This window comes from Canis lupus, chromosome 35 (genome assembly GCF_003254725.2).
Source record: "Canis lupus dingo isolate Sandy chromosome 35, ASM325472v2, whole genome shotgun sequence".
Classification (NCBI taxonomy): Eukaryota; Metazoa; Chordata; class Mammalia; order Carnivora; family Canidae; genus Canis; species Canis lupus.
In genome coordinates this window covers 16471894-16495889 of record NC_064277.1, presented here as the reverse complement: position 1 = coordinate 16495889, position 23996 = coordinate 16471894, and the positions used below count along the sequence as shown (strand labels likewise).

The following is a 23996-nucleotide window of genomic DNA, read 5'->3' as shown; positions in this document are numbered from 1 at the left end:
CAGACTGCTTCATTCCTTGTCTTGTGGTCCATTCCTCCATCTTCAAAGCCAGCAGCATGACATCAGATTTCTGTCCAATGATCAGAGTAATCTCTCAGATGACTCTTCTTCTTGTTCTCCTCCACTTATAAGGATCCTTACAATTACCTAAGGCCCACTCCAATAAACCAGGATAATCTCCTCACCTCAAGGTCAGTTGATGAGCAAACTTTATTGCTCCTTTGCATTGTAAGTGAATATAACTGCAATTTCTGGGGACTCCAAATATCTTTCATATTTATATAGTTGTCACCAAACATCAGATGCAGAATATTCAGTCAAAAGAACAGTTCTTATTTTTTTTCTTATTTAACAATGTATGCTGGTCGTAGATCTACTTATTAATGAATAATTTCATTCACTACACAATCAGCATGGTCAAAATATTGTAATTAGGAATCCTTGGTAGAGAGCATGATGATGTTATTTACATGATATAGTTTGGGACCGGATAGCGGGAAGGGGGGTGCTGGGTTTAGAAAGCGGGAAATTTATAACAGCCTGGGGAATGAAAAGGACTCCTGCCAACCCACCACTTTGCTCTTAACATCCACTATTATGTTTATATTAAAGTTTACTCTGGGCCTTATATGGCAATGTTATGGTAGGTTAAAAGTTGTTAGAAACTGCACTGACACTCTTTAAATGATCCACACACACAATACATTTAACAAGCACTGACTTAGCCTATCTGTGCTAACTATGAAACTGGAGCTAATCAAATTCATACATATAATCTATAGATGTGAATAGGTTTTAATAACAAAATAGCACAAAATGTGAGCTAAAAGTTAGAAGTCAATATTTCCTTGGTTATAAAATGGTTGTGAGACTAGTAAAAGGAACAGGCTACATTCTCTTTTATGGCTAATATTCCATGGTGTTTGTATACCTATTTACTATCTATCTATCTATCTATCTATCTATCTATCTATCTATCATCTATCTATCTATCTAATTATCTATCTCATTACATATTCTTTATCATGATGACAGAGGGTAACTACACTTGATCATGGTGAGCACTGCATAATGTATAGAATTGTCAATTCACTATGCTATATACCTGAAACTACTATAACATTGTATGTGTCAACTATACTTCAATAAAAGAAAAGAATAGGCTGCAGATGACATAAATAAATTGACCCTTTAAACTGGTGATGTCAACTGTTACAGTATGAATTTGGCCATAACAAGATTATGAAGCAAAAGAAATGTTCCATACCATGACCTGGATTAGAGACAGACTTACGTGCTCTACATCTCATTTTGGGGATCTCTCTCAGAGTGAATGGTTCTGCTGCTTCCTTGTTGTCTGTTTTACACTATTGCCCATTCTCTAGACAGCCCTGCCTCTCAAAATAACACTCTTACCTCTTGGGGTTGTTGGTGCTGAGAGGCCATCAGAAGGAAAGCCCGCTGGGCCTGGAAAGCGCTATGCACCATCTCTGCCTGGGAGGAAAGAGGAAGAGGGAATTTAGATGTTTGAGCTTCAGAACAAAGAGTGACCATATGATCCAGCAAGTCTATCCCTAGGTATAAACCCCAAATTGAAAGTATATGTCCACACAAAAACTTGCTAATGGATGTTCACAGCAGCATTATTCACAACAGTCAAGATGTAGAGACAACCAGAATGTTCATCAAGGGATGAATGGATAAACAAAATGTGATATATCCATACAATGGGATATTATTTGGCATTAAAAAGAGATGAAGGGCTGATACATGCTACAATGTGGGTAACCCTTGAAAACATGCTGAGTGAAGGGAGTCAGTCAAAAAAGACCACATGTGTATGATTCCATTGATATGAAATGTTCAGAATAAGCAAATCTACAGAGACAGAAAGGACATTTGTGGTTGCCTGGGGCTGGTGGGAGACAGGAATGGATTTCTTTTAGGGGTGATGCTGGAATAAGATAATGCTGATGGTTTCACAACTTGGGGAGTCTTCTAAAAACTACTGAATTGTTCACGTTAAAAGAATGAATGTTATTTTGTATCAATGATATCTCAGTAAGTTATTAAAAAATGTTTGAGCCCCAAAGTGCAATTGTTTTCAGAGAGTATTTCTCCTCTTCTTGTTCACAGTGTGCCCAAACCACTTCCATGCCTTATAGTGGAAAGAAACTTGTCCCTTAAGTCATCCCCATAAACATTTTTACTGTGAACCAGCGGCTTCCACAACTATTTATTAAGACAGATGTAGAGATGTCAGTGCTACCTGGACTGAACCCCCCAGTCACTCGTGCAGGAGGGAATGTTTCAAATACACAGCATCATATGCTCTATCCTCATCCTCTACTTATACTTAACTATTAATTCTTTAATTTTTCAAATTTAAAAAGTTACAGAAGAGTACCAATAAGAAAATAATTCCAAATTTTTGTATCATGCACAAATGACCATTTTTGGCACACATTTTCTAGTTTTTAAGAAAATCCATGCAGCTGTTTTCATAAGACAAAGAGTAATGATTTATTTATTTATTTATTTATTAAGATTTTATTTATTTATTCATGAGAGGCAGAGACACAGGCAGAGGGGGAAGCAGGCTCCATGCAGGGAGCCCGACGTGGGACTCAATCCCAGGACTCCAGGATCACGCCCTGAGCCGAAGGCAGATGCTCAACCACCGAGCCACCCAGGGGTCCCAAGGAGTAATGATTTAGAAAACTTTTTTAAATGCAGAAAGTCACAAACATTAAAATTTTAAAAAATGCCTCAAAACCCAGAAATAATCTTTATTAACAATAGATGAACATCACTGCACCACCTTTTAAGATATATATGCTCAGAGACTTTTATAAGATGGGACTGACCAGAGGTACCATTTCTTTAAAATAAAGAGTATGAATAGTAGTTGTGTTGAATAGTAGAGATGAAGGAGAAGGAATTGGTTAACTTAAAAGTTTCTGCTCTGTAATAATTACTATGTCCCAAATGATCATTCCAAGGTAAAAAATATAAGTAAAATATGAAGAGATTGAAATAATTATGTATTTGCATTTTAAATCACCTGGTATCATTTTAGACAATATTGATTGACTCCTTGCTGATAAAGATGAGAATATAAGTATGTTTCTACATTTTTTTCTATCTCTGACCCCTTATCTTCCATATATTTAGTTTTTTTATTTTGCTTAATTTATAGCATTTATAGTCTAGCTGTAACATTAATCCACAGACTTCAGGATTAGCTCTACACTTAAACACACCTCCTGGTTCTTACCAGTCATTTTGCCATGACGTCTCCATTTCTGTATTATTTTGATTTTTTTTTTAATTGGCTGAACCTCATTATTGATTCTTTTTTCCAAAAAGATCTCAAAGTTGCTTTTAGTTCTTCAAGTCTGGACACATCTCCCTGTTGTCTTTCTATTTTAACAGCACCTCGGCTGAACATAACTTCCTTGGGTAACATTCTTCATCTGTTTTCAGATAACATGGCACTAAATGTAGCAACGGAGAAATCTGAAGCCAGCTTGGTTTTTTTCTCTCTTGCAGAAAATTAGCTTTTTCTAGTTTCACACCTGAAGAATTTTTTTTTTATCTTTAGGGTTTAACACCTTAACCATGATGTGTTTGTGTTTTGAGCATTTTATATCATATCTCCTGGAGTAGGTTTGGTCCTTCATTCATTTCTAGGAAAATTTTCTTGAAAGATATTTTCAAGATACCTCTGTTTCACTTCTTAGAATCTCTATTCAGGGACTCCAATTATTATCTAGAGATTGTGTAATATTTGACTGTCTTAATATCTTGTATATTCTCTGTTTTCAATTTCTTTGTTTTTCAACTGTATTTACTGTGATCACATGGATACTATTCTCTATTGTGAGTTAACAGATTTTCAGTAGGATCTCATATATATTCACATTGCTAATTTGTGTCATTTTTGTTCTTGATTTGTTAGACTTTCTTATTTTATTTTATTTCATTTCATTTCATTTCATTTATTCATGACATTCATTCATTCAATAAATTCATTCATTTATTCATTATTTCATTATTCAAGCAGAGACATAGGCAGAGGGAGAAGCAGGCTTGCTACAGGGAGCCTGATGCAGGACTTGATCCCAGGACCCCAGGATCACTACCAGAGCCAAAGGCAGACGCTCAACTACTGAGCTACCCAGTGCCCGATTTGTTAGCCTTTCAATTTCCTTTGCATTTCACTCTTATTGTTTTATCACCTTGTCCTTAAGCTATTAAAAATACATTTATACTCTTATTAATTCTGACAGTGTAACTTACACTCTTATTAAACCAATTGTGAGGAATCTGTTTCTGTTCCTTACATTTTATTTTCTTTGAGTGTGAGCCCATGCCTTCCCTTTGCATGCTATGTTCCTTTCTGATCCGTTACTTCCAGCTGTTATAAAACTGATTCTATGAATCCTTTGCTACCGCATTAGGGTTTGACTTATTTTCCATTTAAATGAAGTATTTGTGCTCTATCAACTCTTTAAGGGCCTGATAGAATGGGACAGAAGAGGGATGTCCAGTGAGGTGACATCCTGTCTTTGAGAACTGGAGTGCTACTCATTCTTTTAGGAATATTTTTAATATCCTAAACCACAATTTGCTCCACATTGTATAAATAATGCTGTGATAAATGTGGGGTGAATATGTGTTTTTGAATTATTGTCCTCATTTTCTTTGGATAAATACCTAGACCCGAAATTGCTGGATCATATGACAGTTCTATTTTTAATTTTCTGAGGAACGATCACACTATTTCCTACAGTGGTTGCACCAACTTACATTCCCACCAACACTGCACATGGGTTCCCTTTATCTCTACATCCTTACCAACACCTGTTATTTCTTGTTTTTTGGATAATAGCCATTCTGACAGGTGTGAGGTAATATCTCATTGTGGTTTTGACTTGCATTTTACTGATAGTAATCATTGAGCATCTTTTCATATGCCTGTTGGCCATCTGTATTTCTTTGGAAAATGCTATTCAAGACCTCTGTCCATTTTTAAATTAGATTGTTTTTGTTTCTTTTTTATATTAGGTTGTATGAGTTCTTTATGTATTTTGGATATTAATCCCTGGTTCAATACATCATTTACGAATATCTCCAGTTCAGTAGGTGATTGTTCCTTTCACTATGTGAAACTTCTTAGTTTGATATAGTCCCACTTGTTTATTTTTGCTTTTGCTGTCCTTGCCTGAGGAGACAAATTCATAAGAATATTGCTACCACTGATGTCAAAGAGCTTACTGCCTATATTTTCTTTTAGGAGTTTTATGGTGTCAGGTCTTACATTTAGGTCTTTAATCCATTTTGACTTTATTTTTGTGTATAGTGTGAGAAAGTGCTATACTTTCATTCTTTTGCATGTAGCTGTCTAGTTTTCCCAGCACCATTTATTGAAGAGACATCTTTTCCCTATGGTATGTTCTTGTCTCCTTTGTCATAGACTAACTGACCCTGTAAGTGGAGATTCATTTCTGGGCTCCCTATTCTTTTCCATTGATCTATGTGTTTGTTTTTGTGTAGTACCATCCTGTTTTGATTATGACAGCTTTGTGGTGTAGTTTGAAATCTGGGGCTGTGATACTTCCATTTATGTTCCTTTTTCCCCATATTACTTTGGTAATTCAGGGTCTTTTGTGGTTCCATAGAAATTTTAGGATTATTTTTTCTAGTTCTGTGAAAAATGTCATTGGTATTCTGATGGAGATTGCACTGTAGATTGCTTGAGGTAGGATGGACATTTTAATATTAATTCTTCTAATCCATGAGGACAGTATAGCTTTCCATTTGTTTGTGTCATCTTCAATTACTTTCAGCAATGTCTGACAGTTTTAAGGGTACAGGTATTTTACATCCTTGGTTAAATTTATTCCTAAGTATTTATTCTTTTTTTTTTTTTTGGTGCAGTTGTAAATGGAATTATTTTCTTAATTTCTCTGTTACTTCATTATTAGTGTCTAGAAATGCAACAGATTTTACATTGATTTTGTGTCCTGCAACTTTACTGAATCATTTATTAGTTTTTAAAAAAGATTATGTTTATTTATTCATGAGAGACAGAGAGAGAGAGAGGCAGAGACACAGGCAGAGGGAGAAGCAGGCTCCCCATAGGGAGCCTAATGTGAGACTCATCCCAGGACTCCGGAATCATGACCTGAGCCAAAGGCAGGTGCTCAACCACTGAGCCACCCAGGTGCCCCTCATTTATCAGTTCTAATCGTTTCTTGGTGGAGTCTTTAGAGTCTTCTATATAGTAGTACATCATCTGCAAATAGTGACAGTTTTAGTTCTTCCTTTCCAATTTAGATGCCTTTTATTTCTTTTTCTTGTCAATTGCTATGGCTAGGATCTCCAAAACTATGTTGAATAAAAGTGACTACAGTGTGGGGGAGGTGACTGGTTTTTGTCATTCCATTTCATTAATGTGTTCTGATATCTGACAATTTTTCCAAAACTTTTACTGAAATGAGCACCTTAATCTTGTTTCTAACTTTTCTCTTTCTCATTCAAGGATTTTGTTTTTCCACTGAGAAAAAAAGCTTCAGATCAAATCAAGATCCTTATATCATTTACATTTAAAACAACAAATCCAATCATCATCAACATAATAGAATAAGACTTGTGAATATTTAAGTGAGGGTATATTTTCCATTTTAGAGTATGCCAGCTTCTCTTCTATTTGTCCTGGTACCCTGACTGCTAGGATTATATTGCTCAAAATTTCAAATTTTGGATGTTCCTTAGGGACGAATAGAAGATTTTCAATATTTACCCTCCTGGAGACCATTATGGCCTTATGAATGTAAAGTTCTAAGCTGCATGAATGTTCAACCATGTATCAAAATGTGTATTTTCAATGGTTCAGTAGGACTTTTGTCAGTCTCTAACGACCACATTTCCAAAAAGAAAATGAAATACAACTTTCCACAGCTTGGATATAAATAATTGCATTTCTCCTGGACACAATAATACAGAGGTATTGTCCTCATCTATGACAAGCCTTGAGAGGTGACTGAATTATAGTTGCTGTGGAACAGTAATTTAGGATTATCTGACTTCTGTAGTTAAAACTGCTAGTTCAGAGTGGCATTGGCAATATTTTTGTAGTTTTACCAAGATGAATACTATCATTAGCATTTTTTACTTTCCCTAGAAAGAATATTTAGCCGGTGCTAGTGGAGTAATTTTCTGGTGGTCTGATTAGCAAAATGGCCAATTTCATTCATTAGAGTCCTTCTCCCAAACAGCTTTTCACTTGATAAGAGGGGCAGAGGTTGGAGCAGAGAATAGCTTAAAACCTAGACACCTAGTTCAATGCTCCCTTTCATTTTGCTTATGTAATCTTTCTAAGAATTCAGGAAGATTTCTTCTTCCAGTTCCCTGGAACTCTGGACATAATTAGCAGTCTGTAAATTACATTCATGTTTAACCTCATGAGCCCATGTTTCAAAGGATTTTCAATCCACACTTGAGATATTCGGACCCACAGGAAAGTTCTGTGAGTCCCCTCAACCAGACAGCATCCTATTTAGGAGCAATTTTACTAAACCTGCTGAGTTCTGATAACTTGAAAGGGAGAATTTGGCTCACTCAGGCAATTCAACATTGTGAAAGAAAAAGCCAAACGTAGGGATTTTCAGTAACAACAAATAATTGAGGGTTTTTGCTGAGTTTGTCCATCACATGTGTGCAGGGCTCAGAGAGCCTCAGTGACCTTTGTGGGTGTGTATGTGCATCTATCTGCCTGTGAGCACGTGTGTGCAGAGAGGAAAGGGAGACTTTGGTATGAGTCAAGGCTATGCATTTTATTTAAACTCGATCAGTTATCACTTAGGTCACTGGGATTCTTGGATAGATGGAATGGTGAACCACCTTGTTTTGTGCTCCTAGGGGACAAAGTAAGAGAATGAATTTTGGTAATTAGTTTAAAACAAACCTTGAGACTGGCAGACACTAGCCAAATACGACTTATTTCCAACTAATCCCTTTGGGAGAGAGCTGGCTCCCTAGGGAAGCCCAAGTGATCTCTAAATACTCATCTAATCTTTGCATTGTTTCATTGGGAATGCCACAGTCTACAAAATACCATGTAGATGAAAAATGACAGGTACAACAGGGGAATGGTGTAGGAGAGACATGGGAGGAGATGAGAAAGTATCCAGCCAGGGTACCTGTGATGAAGGGATTTCCAGATCTGAAACAGCATCAACCTTCTTCTTCAGACCTAGGCACTGAAGGGAAGGGGATCCACCTTATCTAAGGTCAAGGAAATGGGCATCTGCTCTTTGGGTGCAATATGTGGGCTTTGGAAAGGTCATGGTCAATGCCATTCCCACAATCCTCCCTAATTAATCTGCCCAATGCCCTATGTTTTACAACTAGAGATACTGTATTTCTAGATTTTATTCTTCAGGGGCCCCTTATTAGGGGCCTGTAACCCTAAAAGAGAAGTTCCTTGAGTTTCAGCCTATGAAGCAGTAAAGAGGAGCTGAGAGATAAAAGCAAAATAAGAAAATGGACTGATGAAAAGAGGTATAGGATAAAGAAGACAAATTTTACCACTTCACAATTTGCTTAAAACAAACGGAAGAGGGGATCCCTGGATGACTCAGCAGTTTGGTGCCTGCCTTCGGCCCAGGGCATGGTCCTGGAGTCTCGGGATCAAGTCTTACATCGGGCTCCCTGCATGGAGCCTGCTTCTCTCTCTCTGCCTATGTCTCTGCCTGTCTCTCTCTGTGTGTGTGTGTCTCGTGAATAAATAAATAAAATATTTGAAAAAAAAGATGCCTAATTTTGTAAAAACGAATGTTAGCATCAATTCTATAAAGTCAGATTATGATAGGCATCTGGATTGACATATTAGGAACCATAAAGAAGGCTTACATCAGTACTTCCCAACCTTAAGTGTCCATTATAGTCACCTAAATGGTTTGTTAAAACAGATTGTTGAGCCCTATCCTCCTAAGTTTCAGATTCAGTAGGTTTGGGTGAGCCTGAGAATTTGCATTTGTAACAAACTCTCTAACAAATGCTGCTTGCTATAATTGCCTATTAATTCTAAGAGGATTTTTTTGGTTGATTCTTTTGGATTTTCTATATAGATGATGAGTATGTCACCTGCAATAAAAGACAATTTTATGTCTTCCTTCCCACTTTGTATTCCTTTTATTTCCTTTTCTTGCCTAACTGTATTTCACAGACTTACAGTTTGAGGTCGAAAGGAGTGTGGGCAGGGGACATCCTTGCCTTGTACGTGATCTTGGTAGGAAAGCTTTGAGTTTCTTCACCATTTTGAATGATGTAGGAGGGGTGCCTGGGTGGCTCAGTTGAGCATCTGCCTTTGGCTCAGAGCAGGATCCCAGAATCCTGGGAACAAGTCTTGCATCAGGCTCACCACAGGGAGTCTGCTTCTCCCTCTGCTTGTGTCTCTGCTTCTCTTTCTGTGTGTCTCATGAATAAATAAATAAAATATTTTTAAAAAATGATGTAGGATTCTTGTAGATAGTCTTTGTCAAGTTGAGAGTTCCCCTCTATTTCTAGTTTATCAAGAGTTTTTATTACAAACAGGTGTTGGATTTTGTCAAAAGTTTTTTCTGCATCTTTGATATGACCATATCATGTTTCTTTTTTAGTCTGCAGTGGGATAGATTCTATTAATTGATTTTGAAAAATATTTATTTTAGAGAAAGAGTGTGTCATGCACATGTGCAAAGGGAGAGAATCTTCAAGCAGGCTCCCCACTGAGTGGGGCGCTGGACTCGGGGCTCAATCTCATGACCCATGAGATCACCACCTGAGCTGGAACCAAGAGTTGGATGCTTAACTGACTGAGCTACCCAGGTACCCCATATTAATTGATTTTTGAATCCTGAACCAGCCTTGCATACCTGGGAAAAAACCCACCTAACCATGGAGTATGATTCTTTCTATACTTTTTTGGATTTAATTTGTTAATATACTTTTTAGAATTTCTGTATTTATGTTCATGAGGGATATTGGTCTGTAGTTTTCCTATAATATCTTTATCTTATTTTGGTATTAGGGTAGTTCTAGCTTCATAGAATGATATAGGAAGTATTCTCTCTGCTTCAATCTTTTGAGAGAGATTGTAGAAAATTGGCATAATTTCTTCCTTACATGTTTGGTAGAATTCACCAGTGAACCCACTGGGTTCTATTTTTAAAAGGTTATTCATTAATAATTGAATTTCTTTAACAGATATAGGCCTATTCAAATTATCTGTTTCTTCTTATGTGAGTTTTGGCAGATGTAATGGATGGGTCTTTCAAGGAACTGGTCCATTTCATCTAGGTTATCAAATTTTTTGGCATGGAATTGTTCGTAGTATTTCTTTATTATCTTTTTAGTTTCCGTGGGATCTGTAGTAATAGTCCCGCTTTCATTTCTGACATTAGCAATGTGTGTCCCCTCTCCTCCCTCCCTTGTTAGCCTGGCTAGAGGCATATCAATTTTATTGATCATTTAAAAAAAAAAAAAACCAACCCTAGTTTTTGGTTTTGTTGATTTTCCCTATTGACTTCCTGTTTTTAATTGCATCAATTTTTCATTCTAATCCTTACTATTTCTTCTCTTCTTTGTTTAGTTTTGTAAGGTGGAAACATATTATTGACTTCAGATCTTTCTTCTCCAATATATCCATTCAATACTATAAATTTCCCTCAAAGCACTGCTTTCATTGTGTTCCCCAAATTTTGATCTTATGTTTTCATTTACATTTAGTTCAAAATATTTTTAATTGATGTATAATCAACATATAACATGATATTAATTTCACCACAATAAATTTGGTTAACATCCAAGTTGAAAATAATTTTTAACATCTGACTCATGTCATTTAGAAGCATGTTGTTTAATTTCCACATATGGAAGATTTTTCCAGTTATCTTTCTGTCATTAATTTCTAGTTTAATTTTACTGTTGTCTAAGAGCAGAGACACTGTATGAATTCTATCTTTTATGTTTGGTGAGGTGTGTTTTATGTTTCAAAATGTGATTATCTTGGTGAATGTTACAGGCAAGCTTGAGAAAAATGTGTACTCTGCTGTTGTTGGATAGTTTATAGATGTCTATTATATACAGTTGATTGATGGAGTTGTTGAGTTCAACTAATCCTTACTGATTTTCTGCCTGCTAGATCTGTCCATTTCTGAGGGAGAAGTGTTGAAGTCTCCAACTGTGATATTGGGTTAACATTCCCATGGAGTGTGGATGTGCAGTTTTATTAGTTTGATGCTCTGTTGTTCAGTGTGTACTGTTATGCACTGTTGAGAATTTTTACGTCTTTGTGGATAATTGACCCTTTTATTATTATGCAATGCTTTTATTTATCCCTTGGTAACTTTTCTTACATGGAAGTCTTCTCTGTCTGAAATTAATACAGATACTCTTGCTATCTTATGATTAGTGTAAGCATGGTATATTTTCTACATACATTTATTTTTAACCTATATGTGTCTTTATACCTAAAATGGCTTTCTTGTAGACAACATGTAGTTGGGTTGTGTTTTTTGATCCACTCTGACAATCTTTTAATTGTTGCATTTAGACCATTGACATTCAGATTATTGCTATAGTTGGATCAATATCCACCATATTCATTGCTATTTTCCATGTGTTGCCCTTGTTATTTGTTCCTATTTTTGTCTTCTACTCTTTTTCTGCCTTTTGTGGTTTTAATTGAGCATTTTAGATGATTACACTTTCTCTCCTTTCTTAGCATATCAGTTATACTTTTTTTTCCCCCTTTTTAAGTGGTTGCCCAAGAGTTTGCAATATACATTTACAACTAATCCAGGTCCACTTTCAAATAACATTATACCACTTCACGGGAGCATAACTACCTTAAAATGACAAAATAATCTTAATCTCTTCATCTTGTCCTGAGAATCACTGCTGTCATTCAGTGATACTTCACACACACACACACACACACACACACACACACACATATACATATGCATATATATGACATATACATAAGCATACATAATTCAATACACTATCTCTATTATTTTGAACAAATTGTTATCTGTTAGATCAAGAATATGAAAAATAGGGGATGCTTGGGTGGCTCAGTGGTTGGAAGCCTGCCTTCAGCTCAGGTCGGGATCTCAGGATCTGGGATCAAGTCCCGCATCAGGCTCCCTGCAAGGAGCCTGCTTCTCCCTTCATCTGTCTCTGCTCCTCTCTCTCAGTTTGTGTCTCTCATGAGTAAAAAAATAAATCTTAAAAAAAAAAGAATATGAAAAATAAAAGTTTTTATTTTACAACTCCATTTATTCATTGTTTAATGTTCTTTATATAGATATAAGCTTCTGAGCTAATTATATTATATTCCTTTTTTCTAAAGAACTTGTTTTAACATTTCCTGCAAGGCAAGCCTATTGGCAACAAGGTCCCTCAATTTTTGTCTGAGAAAGTACTTCACTTTTGAAGGATAATTTTTCAGGATACAAAATTCAAGGATGGTAGATTTTTTTCTCTTAATGCTTTTTCTTTTTTAAAAGATTTTATTTATTTATTCATTAGAGACAGAGAGAAAGAGAGATAGAGAGATAGAGAGAGAGAGAGGCAGAGACACAGAGGGAGAAGTAGACTCCACACAGAGAGCCTGATGTAGGACTTGATGCCGGGACTCCAGGATCACGCCCTGGGCCAAAGGCAGGCGTTCAACCACTAAGCCACCCAGGCATCCCTGTCTTAACACTTTAAATATTTCCCTCTTCCCACTTTAAATTTTCCCCACTCTCTTCTTGCTTGCATGATTTCTGAGTAGAGGTCAGATGTATCTCTTATCTCTGTTCCTCTATAGAAAATGTGTTTTCTTCTGGCTTCTTAACAGGATTATTTCATTATTTTTGATTTTCTATAATTTGAGAATGATACACTGGGGTGTGAGTTTTTTGGTATTTATCCTACATGGTATTCCTTAAGCTTCCTGGATCTGTGGTTTGGTTTCTGATATTAATTTGGGGAAATTCTCAGTTATCATTGTTTCAAATACTTCTATTACTTTCTCTTTAGTCTCCTTCTGATATTCCCATTACACATATGTTACACCTTTTATAGTTGTCCCACAGTTCTTGGATATTCTATTCTGTTTTGCTTGGTCTTTGTTCTCTTTGTTTTTTGAAGATTCCTCAATGGTGTGCAGTATACTAATAAGGCCATCAAAGTCATTCTTTGCTTCTGTTACAGTGTTTTTTTTTTTTAATCTTTAGAATTCTTGTTGGTTCCTTCTTAGAATTTATGTCTCTCTGTTTATTGTCCATATGGTTTTGCATACTATTTTTTCCATTACTGCCCTTCACAAGTTAATCATAGTTATTTTAAATTTCTAATTTGGTAATTCTAACATCACTACTATGGTTTGGTTCCAACGCTTGCTTTGTCTCTTCAAATTCTGTTTTTGCCTCTTGGTGCCGCTTGTAATTTTTTAAAAAGATTTTATTTATTTACATTTTTTTCTTTCAGATGGAGTTGGTGTAGGGTATTCTTGGTCATCAAAATACTCATAGTCTGGGGATTTTGACATGGTAAATACTCATGGTGTGTAAAAAAAAAACATGATACATAACTGTACGATCTTACATTAAAATGCTTACTTGCGTAGATACACACACAGGATCTAGAAGTCAAACTGTACACTGCTTGTGATTATGGATGACTTTGTTCTTTGCTTCTTGTGTTTTTCAGTTTCCTTTTATGCACATGTTAACTTTTAAAAAATAAATTTTTAAAAAACCTAAAAAAAAATATTTTATTTATTTATTCATGAGAGACACAAAGAGAGAGGCAGAGACATAGGCAGAGGGAGAAGCCGGTTCCTCGAGTCCAATGTAGGACTCGATCCCAGGACTCAGGATCATGCCCTGAGCCAAAAGCAGATTTTCAACCACTGAGCCACCCAGGTGTCCTGCCTTGTAATTTTTTGATAGCCAAATATAATGTACTCAGTGAAAGAAACTGCTGTAAATAGGACTTTAGTAATGTACTGAGGAGGCAAGACAAGGAAGTGTACTTTAATCCTACAATTAAGTCTCTGTCTTTTAGTAAGCCTGTGCCTCTGGACTGTGAACTTCACAAGTGTCTATTTTTCCTTCCTCCTTAGATGTGACAAGGTGGCTCTGGTGAGCTGGACTTGGGTATTTGTCTTCCCCGTGTGGAAGACTAGAGCGAGCTGGAGTTAAGGATTCTTCTTTCCTCGGTCATTAGGGCTCTGATAATATCCTACCAGGTTATGCTTTGGTTACCTAGTTTCCACTGAGGACAGGCCTTGTTAAGAACAGAGTGCTCTGGCTAATTTCAAAGTGCTTACTCTCCCTCTCCCCTTGCCAGAAGTCTGAGGGGCCTTCTTTTCCATATTTACTGTGGGAACCTGGTTGAACTGCTATAGGTGTATCTCCCAATGTTGTGGGCAACCCCAACAACTGGTCGTCCTGGAGTTCTTAACTCTTAGAGTTGTCTGAATTGAGCTTGCAACAATCCATTGATTGCAATTCAGGTTATTTTCCTACCCAAGCACTGGTTCCCATGACAGTTTCACTCCTTAGTCTTTGCTCCAATAAGCTGGAACTCTGCGTATCACCTGTTTTTCTGATCTTGGGGACAGCAGTCTGCCCTGTGTCCTCCCTTCTCTTATAAATCCAAAAAGAGCTGCTGGTCTTTTAATATTTTCAGCTTTTTTACTTGTTGTTAGGATGGTGGAGTGACTTCTAAGCTCCTTACACATGGAACCAGAAACTAGAAGTCCTTCTTCCACTTTTTTTTTAAGCAAGAAAAAAATGTATTCTGTTTAAATTTTCAAACCTCTTTGAACTTCCATCCCATCTTCATCTTCTTGGTGACAGAGCATTTCCTCATCACCTGCTTTTTGAAATATTTACATGGGACTGTGGATAAGGTGTGTGTGGGAGTTATGAACAAAGAGGTATTACAAACACCTACATGGGAAGGGTTTGGGGACAGTTACCTGGTGGGAAGTGAGGTAGAACAATGATGATGGAGGTCACAAAGATATTACGATAAAAATTCTATTTTTACTTGGATTGTTTCTGTGTGTTAAAACACCAGTTTTCTAAAGATGATTTATCCTCATTATATGAAATTTTATTCTTTATGCTTATTATTGTTATTTTTATCATATTTACCTTGGGGTGCTTGGAGGTGCTTATGGAGATTATTGAGACAGGGGACTAAAGCAACACTCAAACCACTCCTTTGTGTTGTCACAACCAAGAATAAAACATATAAGGATGGGATGTTTCTTTACTATGACTTCTTTAATTACCATGGACCTTTGGCTATTCTGCATGATAAGCTTGGGGAACAGCCTTGTCTCTTCCCAATGTGCTATTAGGAAAAGGCATCAAGCAAGCCAGTTACCATTAATAAGGAAACATGTACATCCATGTATGTTAAACCCTGTTCTGAGAGCAAATATGTTTGGCCAGTAATGTAGTCTAAAGCTAAAAGTAAAGAATTGAGAAATTAGATCGACTATTTGTTGTTGAACTTCAAATTGCCACAGTGACACAGGATAAGGGCCAACCTTTGCTTGGACTATGATTGGCCCCAACATTTCAGTCAACATGCTAATGTCTCACTAGGACTACCTGTGCCATGTCAGTGCGTGACATGTGACATTTGTCCCTATACATATGACTGGCACAGATTACAGTGTTGATTCTAACTTACCAAGGAGAAAACAGGACTTTGAACAAAGTCTTTATGAAATAAATGTGCCATGATACTGATGGCAGTTATCTTTGAGTAGTGGATTTATGAATGGTTTTTGTTCTCTTCTTCATATATTTGTTATCAAATTTTTCTTCATCAAACATTAAAATTTTATTATCAGGAAAAATATGCAGAAGATATAACTGAGTAAAACAGAAATTTATTATTGAATTTCACAACCAAAATGTATTTTCTGAGTACCTAGGAGGTACCTGGCTGCTATCAAGTTTAAATCAGGGAAACAGGTCATGAATGCAGAGAATAGTTAATGAATGAGAGTGGTGTTAAGGTGCTCATTGTACAGAACAGACAACAAACATCCCCATAGTTGAAAGAAATGAATTGTTGATATCACCACCTCATGACTCAAAAAAGGTAAGCTTGACAACATTTGGTTAGCTTGACAAAACACAAGAAGCTTTTTCATTAAAAGGGAATGTATTCCTTTTTGAAGCAATGACTGCCTTTTCTCTAGAACCCAAGGAGCACCCTGCTTCAAACCCACTCACCTCTAGCTGTCATTCCCCTTAACGTGGCTCTCTGGTCCTTCCAGACAACAGAGTTCCATAACACCGACGACTCAGCCACAGCCGCCTTTTTCAAGTGTCCAGTGGGCACGTAATAAAATGGAGTCTAAATTTACAGCCTGACTAGGGGAAGGAAGCAGTAATGTCACACTCCACTTACTTAAAAATATGTTGGCAATGCTCCGTTAAGTCATAAAGACAAGTTAATTTAAAGACTGGCCTGCTCACATACCAAACAAGTTCAGTCAATTTCAGACTCTGCCTTTGTCAAAGTATATATCAAAAGGGCAATAATTTTATATTAGATAATTATTATAAATGAGTATTTTTTCTGCCCTTATAGTTGACTAATTTTTTTCCCCCAATAATTCCACTTTCATTGGCAGAGAAAGGAGGCATGCTTATTGAATAGAGCTAAATAGTTCTGCAGTCTGGAAAGCAAAGATGAGTACGTAGATTAAGAATGTCAATGTTAGACTACCAAGCACAGTTTATAAAAAAAGTAATCATTCAGGTACTGATAATAAAAGAGGTTTATTCTTCATTAATAGGATTGTTGTCTTGGCAACTTCCAACTCACAGAAGTATTTACATCAACCACTGTGTACAGTTCTGATGCTAGGGAACAGCTCCAACGTGTCCCTTCTTCATCCATGCCCAAAATCGTTTATTATATGGCTCAGCTGCATTAGTGGTCTCAGTTAAAAATGACTCAACACTCAACCAACCCCATCCAGTCCCAAAGAGAGAATTTAAATAAATTCCTTGGCACGTCAAATAAATAAAAGAACTGATAGGTGGAATTCTTTTGCTAAAAAGATTATTTATATGGGGAAGAGTTGCTTTGTTTTTATCTCTCTGCATATCCAGCAGAGGGCAAAGCATTTTTCAAAAGAACCAATATCATGAATATTAACGTGCATTAAAATCACGCATTCTTGACCTAAAATTCTTATTTTCCGAGTTTGTAATTATCACCAAATTGCTTAAAGCACTTTAAGACACTGTGAGTGTGGGGATCCCTGGGTGGCTCAGAGGTTTAGTGCCTGCCTTCGGCCCAGGGCATGATCCTGGAGTCCCGGGATCGAGTCCCATGTCAGGCTCCCTGCATGGAGCCTGCTTCTCCCTCTGCCTGTATGTCTGCCTCTCTCTCTCTCTCTCTCTCATGAATAAATAAAATCTTTTAAAAATTAAAAAAAAAAAGACACTGTGAGTGTATGAATCAGTACTATGTCAGGGCTGGGGTTGGTGAAGGCAGGGTGGGAGGAACAGGAAGCATTAGGTAGGGCTTGCCATTGACCTAGCACTTCCAATTGTGGGAACTTTTTTTCAGAAAATAATTGTACAATAATAAAATGATGTTTGTACAAGGATATCCACTAAAAATTTTGTTTCTAATAGGGGAAAGGTTGAAAAAAAGTTAAATGTTACTACTTCTTTAAATGATTATAAATGACACCAGATGTCTGACCTTGCAGGGACAGGATCAGGGTGACACTGGCAAGGGGTGCAAGCATGCTCCCTCTCTGGGTCACACCTGAGGGCCTGACCTGTGTCACCTTAATCCAGGCCCTGCTTCTTGTATGTACACTATTTCACCTAGATACAATCTTGATTGCTTAAATCAATTATAGTGTAGCCATACAATGAAATACTACACAGTCCTTAAAAATAATAACGCAGACCTGAACTTACTGACATCGAAAGAGGTTCAGAACATGTGGTCTAAATTAAGCAGTTTACAAAAATAGAATGTGCAGAAGACTTTGCAAAATCTCTGATATAAAAACAATCATGGTAGTTAAAAAAAAAAACAAAACTCTTCTAAATAATCCACTGTTGCAGTTTATATTAAAAAAAAAGGCCAAAGATTCGAAAGGAAAACATTGAGTATTTCTCAAGGCCTGGGAACAGGGGGAAAAAGAAAACACCATTGTATGTTTAAATCAATTTGCTTTTCTGACAGGTACGAATATTGTTCCAAGTTTACATTCTGCACAAAACCTTCTGAATTAACTTGATTTTCAAATCCAATCATTGTGTAGCTAAAAAATACTTGGCAATTGGCCCTTCTCAAAACTTTATAAATTGTTTTTCTAACACTTAAGGAATCTAATGCATTTTATCAACTTGTTTAAGCCAAATCTTTTGTCTTGGTAAGCAAGACATGAGCAAGACTGCCTCATGGTTAATGAACCTTGGGTCTATACAAGTAAAGGACACTTGGTTGCTTTAAGATTACTCCAAAAAATTAGAGACAACAAGGTTCTCCTTATTCTAGAATGTACTGTGACACTAAGCATTGTCCTCTCACTTGTGTTATGTAAGCCAGGTTATTTAACTTCGATGCATGCATATATGCTTTGTGTCTCCAAGTTGGTGATATGCTCTTGAAGACGAGGCCAGTGGGCACCTACATAAAAGGGTCTTATTACAACAGAAGCTCAGTAATTACTGCTTAATAATGAATGACTTAAATTATTGGAAAGTGAGGTGGTGTAGTGTAGAGATGGTGAACTTTAGGCCTTCAGTTAGGGCTGAGAGAGAATCCAACGCTATCCTTTACTAAATGCATGGCCATAAGCAATTTACCCAATTTTTCTGAGGTTGGCTTCTTTAACTCAAATGTTGTCCATCTTAGAGGGTTCTCCTAATGTTTGTCAGGAGCTGTGAAAAGTGCCTCACACATAGCAGGTTCTCAACAAATGCTAGTTCTCTTTTCCCTTCTTTACAATTGCCTCTCTTGCTAATATGGAAAGTGAAAATTAGGCAGGGAAATAAGATTGATTTCTAGGAACTACAAAATTTAGCGAAGAACCAGGTTTTGTTCATTCATCAACTATATCTAGCCAACATGAGTCCATCTAAACTGAGCTCTCACTATGAACACTCAACCTATGAAAGGTCTTTGATTCACACCTGTTCCTCAACTCCTCTCAGACTCCCAGGGACCCTGGTTCCTTATCACAAAGGGTGCCCTGCAGCCAGGCCTGTTTTTTCTATAGGTGGCGCCACCTGGTGCCTGCATTTTCTCTTCATTTCTCTTTTGCTGCTTAGGGAACTCCCTTTCAAGGCAAAACCTTGATTCCAAGACTTTTTCTTCTACTGTCAAATATTCCTTTTCCCCTCTTTTGATGAGAACAGTAACACATACATGACATAAGAAGTTCAAAAGACATGAATGTTTACGAAGTAAAAGTTTTCAGTAAGTTCACATCCCCCACCTTCAATGACCATTGTCAGCAATTCAATGAATATCCTTTCAGACTTTATTTTTAATAAGGCAAATCTTTCTTTCTTTCAGATTTTATTTATTCATTTGTGTGTGTGTGTGAGAGAGAGAGAGAGAGATAGAGGCAGAGACATAGGCAGAGGGAGAAGCAAGCTCCCCGCAAGGAGCCAGATGCGGGACTCAATCCCAGTACCCCGGGATCACTGCGGGAGCCAAAGGCAGATGCTCAACCGCAGAGCCACTGAGGCGTCCCAAGGCAAATCTTTCTTAAGTGCATATGCCACCTCTTTACTCTCCCCTCAATTTCTGCTCAGTTATCCTCAGAAAAATTCTTTTCCTTCCTTTGGAATTACTACCTATTTTGCACTTAATGTTACCATTTTCCCGCTTCATTTAACTAAAAGCACAGTGGAAGAATTTTTTTCTAGCATTTTTGCATTACATAAGTATCACTCAAAAAACATTTGGTTAAAGGTTTTCCTTTTTAATTTCTGTCACAGACTTGATACTTCTGTAAAATAAATAAAAGAGAAAAATGAAATGAAAAAAACAGACATACAAAGTACAAGTCCTAGTTTTTTTAAATTACCAGATTTAACAGACTTAGAATTACTCTGTGGGATTGCTAGCAAAGTTTTCAAATCTTGCTCACTATTTCTGCCCTTTCTCATGGCAGACTGTTAGCAAAGAGATTGTAGACCTCAGTGGTCTTTCTACAACACATGGAATAATGCTCTTTCATGTCTTTGAGCAGGAACTGAACTTCCTTTGCTTACATTAGGTCTATGAGCAAATCTCTTCCAAGTTCCTAAGAACTAAGAACTAACTTACAAGTAACCTTTGGGGTAAGAGTCCCTGCTTCAAAATTTGGGATGATCAATATTTTGGTATATTGAGACAATCTATTCAATTTTTTACTTTTCATCTAGATGTTTAAAATTATAAAAATACAGCTAAAGACTCTTGGAACCCGGGAGAATTGATTATTGGAAATACACTATGAAGTCCATACACAAACTGAATGTCCCAACTGGCTCCTTCAAACTCCAAAGTTATTTCTCACCTGATTGCTACCATTTTGAATGTTAATGATCAAAGAGGAAAGTAGCATGACAAAACCCAATCCAAATAGAGAAAACACGGATGATGCCTGGGTGGCTCAGTGGTTGAGCGCCTGCCTTTGGCTCAGGTCATGATCCCAGGATCCAGGATCGAGTCCCACATCTGGCTCCCTGCATGGAGCCTGCTTTTCCCTCTGCCTGTATCTTTGCCAATCTCTCTCTGTGTCTCTCATGAATAAATAAATAAGATCTTTTATAAAAAAAAATAGAGAAAACAAACACAATTCTATTTCTTTTTAAAATCTGGGTTTCAGTTTAAAATACTGATAGTAAAGTTCGCAAAAATATCTTATCTCAGATAGAGCTTGTGGAATTCCTATTGGCAGTGACTACGAGTCACCATATTGATGGATTTTCCTGTCCTTATAAATTCTTATTTAGACCTTACATCTGTCAAAATAAAGATACAAAATAACAAGTGATGGAGGATATGGAGAAAAAGAACCTTTGTGTACTGCTGGTAGGAATATAAATTGGTGCAGCCACTCTGGAAAAGAATATGGAAGTTCCTCAAAAATTAAAAATAGGGTTGCTGGGGGTAGCTCAGTGGTTGACCATCTGTCTTACTCTCAGTGTGTGATCCCAGAGTCTTGGTATCAAGTCCAGCATCAGGTTCCCTGCAGGGAGCCTGCTTCTCCCTCTGCCTATGTTTCTGCCTCTGTGTGTGTGTGTCTCTCAGGAATAAATAAAATTAAAAAAAATTAAAAATAGACATACTATATGATCCAACAATTCTGCCACTGAGTATTTACCCAAAGGAAAAAAAAAACACTAATTCAAAAAGATATATGCACCCCTGTTTATTGCAGCATTTGCAATAAATAGCCAAGATACAGAAGCAACCTGTGTTCATCCGTAGAAAGGATAAAGAAGGTACACACGCAGAGGAATATTATATAGCCATAAAAAAGGATGAGATCTTGCCTTTGGTGACACGGATGGACCTAGAAGATATTATGTCAAGTGAAATAAGTCAGACTGAGAAAGATGAATATTGTATGAGTTCACTCACCTGTGGAACCTCAAAGCAAAACAAATGAATAAACAAACAAACAAAAAATGCAAAGGGGACCTATAAATACAGAGGACAAACTGATGGTTGCCAGAAGGGAGGACAGTGAAAGGATGGGTGCAGAAGAGAGAGAGACAGAGGCTTCCAGTTATGGAATGAAAAAGTCACAGGAATAAAAAGCACAGCATAGGGAACACAGTCATTGACATTATAATGTATCAGGACAGACAGGAGCTACACCTGTAGTGAGCATAGCATAACGAATAGAGACGCTGAATCACTATGCTGTACACCTGAAACTAACCTAATGTTGTGTGTCAACTATACTCAATAAATTTGAAAATAATCTCATTTAGCTTCTTTTTTTAACAAAATATTTTATTTATTTATTTATTTATTTATTTATTTATTTATTGAGAGAGATAGCATGGGATAATGGGGTGTTCAGAGGAAGAAGGAGACTACTCGCCGAACAGGGGGCCCAACACGGGGCTTGATCCTGAGTCCAGGATCATGACCTGAGCAGAAAGCGGATACCCAACAGACTGAGCCACCCATTTAGCTTTTCTGAATGAGAATGAAAGGAATGAGGGAGGTACTAGATAAATTGTCAGGTCTATGAGAAATTCAAGATGTGAGCATGTGTGTGTGAGATAAACAAAAATTGACAGTCTATGTTTCTCCATATTTCACTTGCTAATTCATGACTTTAAACTTGGCCTTGATATTTTTTTAACTGTTAGTTCAGGATATTGTTTGATCTCAACTTTCAGCCATGGTATGTTCATTCATCCATTGGTTCAATAATTCATTAATGATTTGATTTATTCACTCAGGCATTCATTTTCATTCATTCATTTAGCAAGTATTGATTAGCCACTCACTCTGGGCACAGTGCTAGATACTGATAGGGTCAGAGGAAAGCAATATACTTCTAGAACTTTATAATAAACTCCAGTACCAACAGGTGAGGCCCCAACTATCAGTAAACCATACTTCCTTTTCTGAATATTAATCAGTTTTAACAAAATTGACTAATTGAAAGTCAAATATCAATGTTCCAAGTGTCTTAGGAAAGTATTTTCCCTGGAGGGCCTGGCTGGCTCAGTCAGTGGAACATGTGACTCTTGATCTCAGGGTTGTGAGTTTGAGCCCCACATTGGGTATAGAGATTACTTAAAAATGAAATCTTTAAAAAAAAGAAAAAGGGGATGCCTGGGTCATCACGCCCACATCAGGGATCCCACAGGGAGCCTGCTTCTCCCCTTGCCTATGTCTCTGCCTCTCTCTCTCTGCGTCTCTCATGAATAAATAAAATCTTAAGAAAAAAAGAAAAAAAAGTATTTTCTGAAAGGGAAAGGATTTCTATTGCAAACACATCTGAGTGATAAGTGATTATTTTTTTGAAGAATAATGGAAATATTGTATTAGTTTCAGGTGTACCACATAGTGATTTGATATCTATATACATTATGAAATGGTCACAGCAATAAATTAGTTACTATCTATCACTTTATAGAATTATGGCAATGTTACTGACTGTATGCCCTATGTTGTATATTACAATCACATGTCTTATTTATTTTCTTTTTTTAAAATTATTTATTTATTTATGATAGTCACAGAGAGAGAGAGAGAAAGGCAGAGACATAGGCAGAGGGAGAAGAAGGCTCCATGCACCGGGAGCCCGATGTGGGACTCGATCCCAGGTCTCCAGGATCGCGCCCTGGGCCAAAGGCAGGCGCCAAACTGCTGCGCCACCCAGGGATCCCTCTTATTTATTTTCTAACTGGAAGCTCTTACCTTTTAATCCCCTTCACCCATTTTGCCCATCCCCCCATGTGCCTCTCCTCTAGCAGCCACCAGTTTGTTGTCTGCATTTATGAGTTTGTTTCTTTTCTGTTTGGTTCCTTCATATGGGAAGATTTTATTCTTTTTTTTATGGCTGAGTGTGTGTGTGTGCGTCTATATATATGCACATATATATATATATAATGTTATTATGCATGTTCTTTAATGAACAATAAATTATTACTTCATTGAGTACCCTGTTTCATTTTTTTTCTTTTAAAGATTTTATTTATTTATTCATGAGAGGCACAGAGAGAGAGAGAGAGAGAGAGGCAGAGACACAGGCAGAGGGAGAAGCAGGCTCCATGCAGGGAGCCTGACATGGGACTTGATCCCGGGACTCCAGGCTCATGCCCTGAGCCAAAGGCAGACGCTTAACTGCTGAGCCACCCAGGGATCCCCGAGTACTCTTTTCTTTTACGCCACTAAAACATCTTACATTTGATATATTAAGAAGA

At 37.0% G+C, this 23996-nt stretch overlaps 1 protein-coding gene across 1 annotated transcript in view; it reads right to left on the bottom strand.

Moving 5' to 3' along the window:
- CAP2 (cyclase associated actin cytoskeleton regulatory protein 2) overlaps positions 1-23996 on the bottom strand; it is a 137730-nt gene that overhangs the window by 78413 nt on the left and 35321 nt on the right. Inside the window, exon 4 of the mRNA XM_025443898.3 lies at positions 1417-1494. Within this exon, the coding sequence (XP_025299683.1) occupies positions 1417-1494 (78 nt within the window). The remainder of the gene's footprint in view (positions 1-1416; positions 1495-23996) is intronic.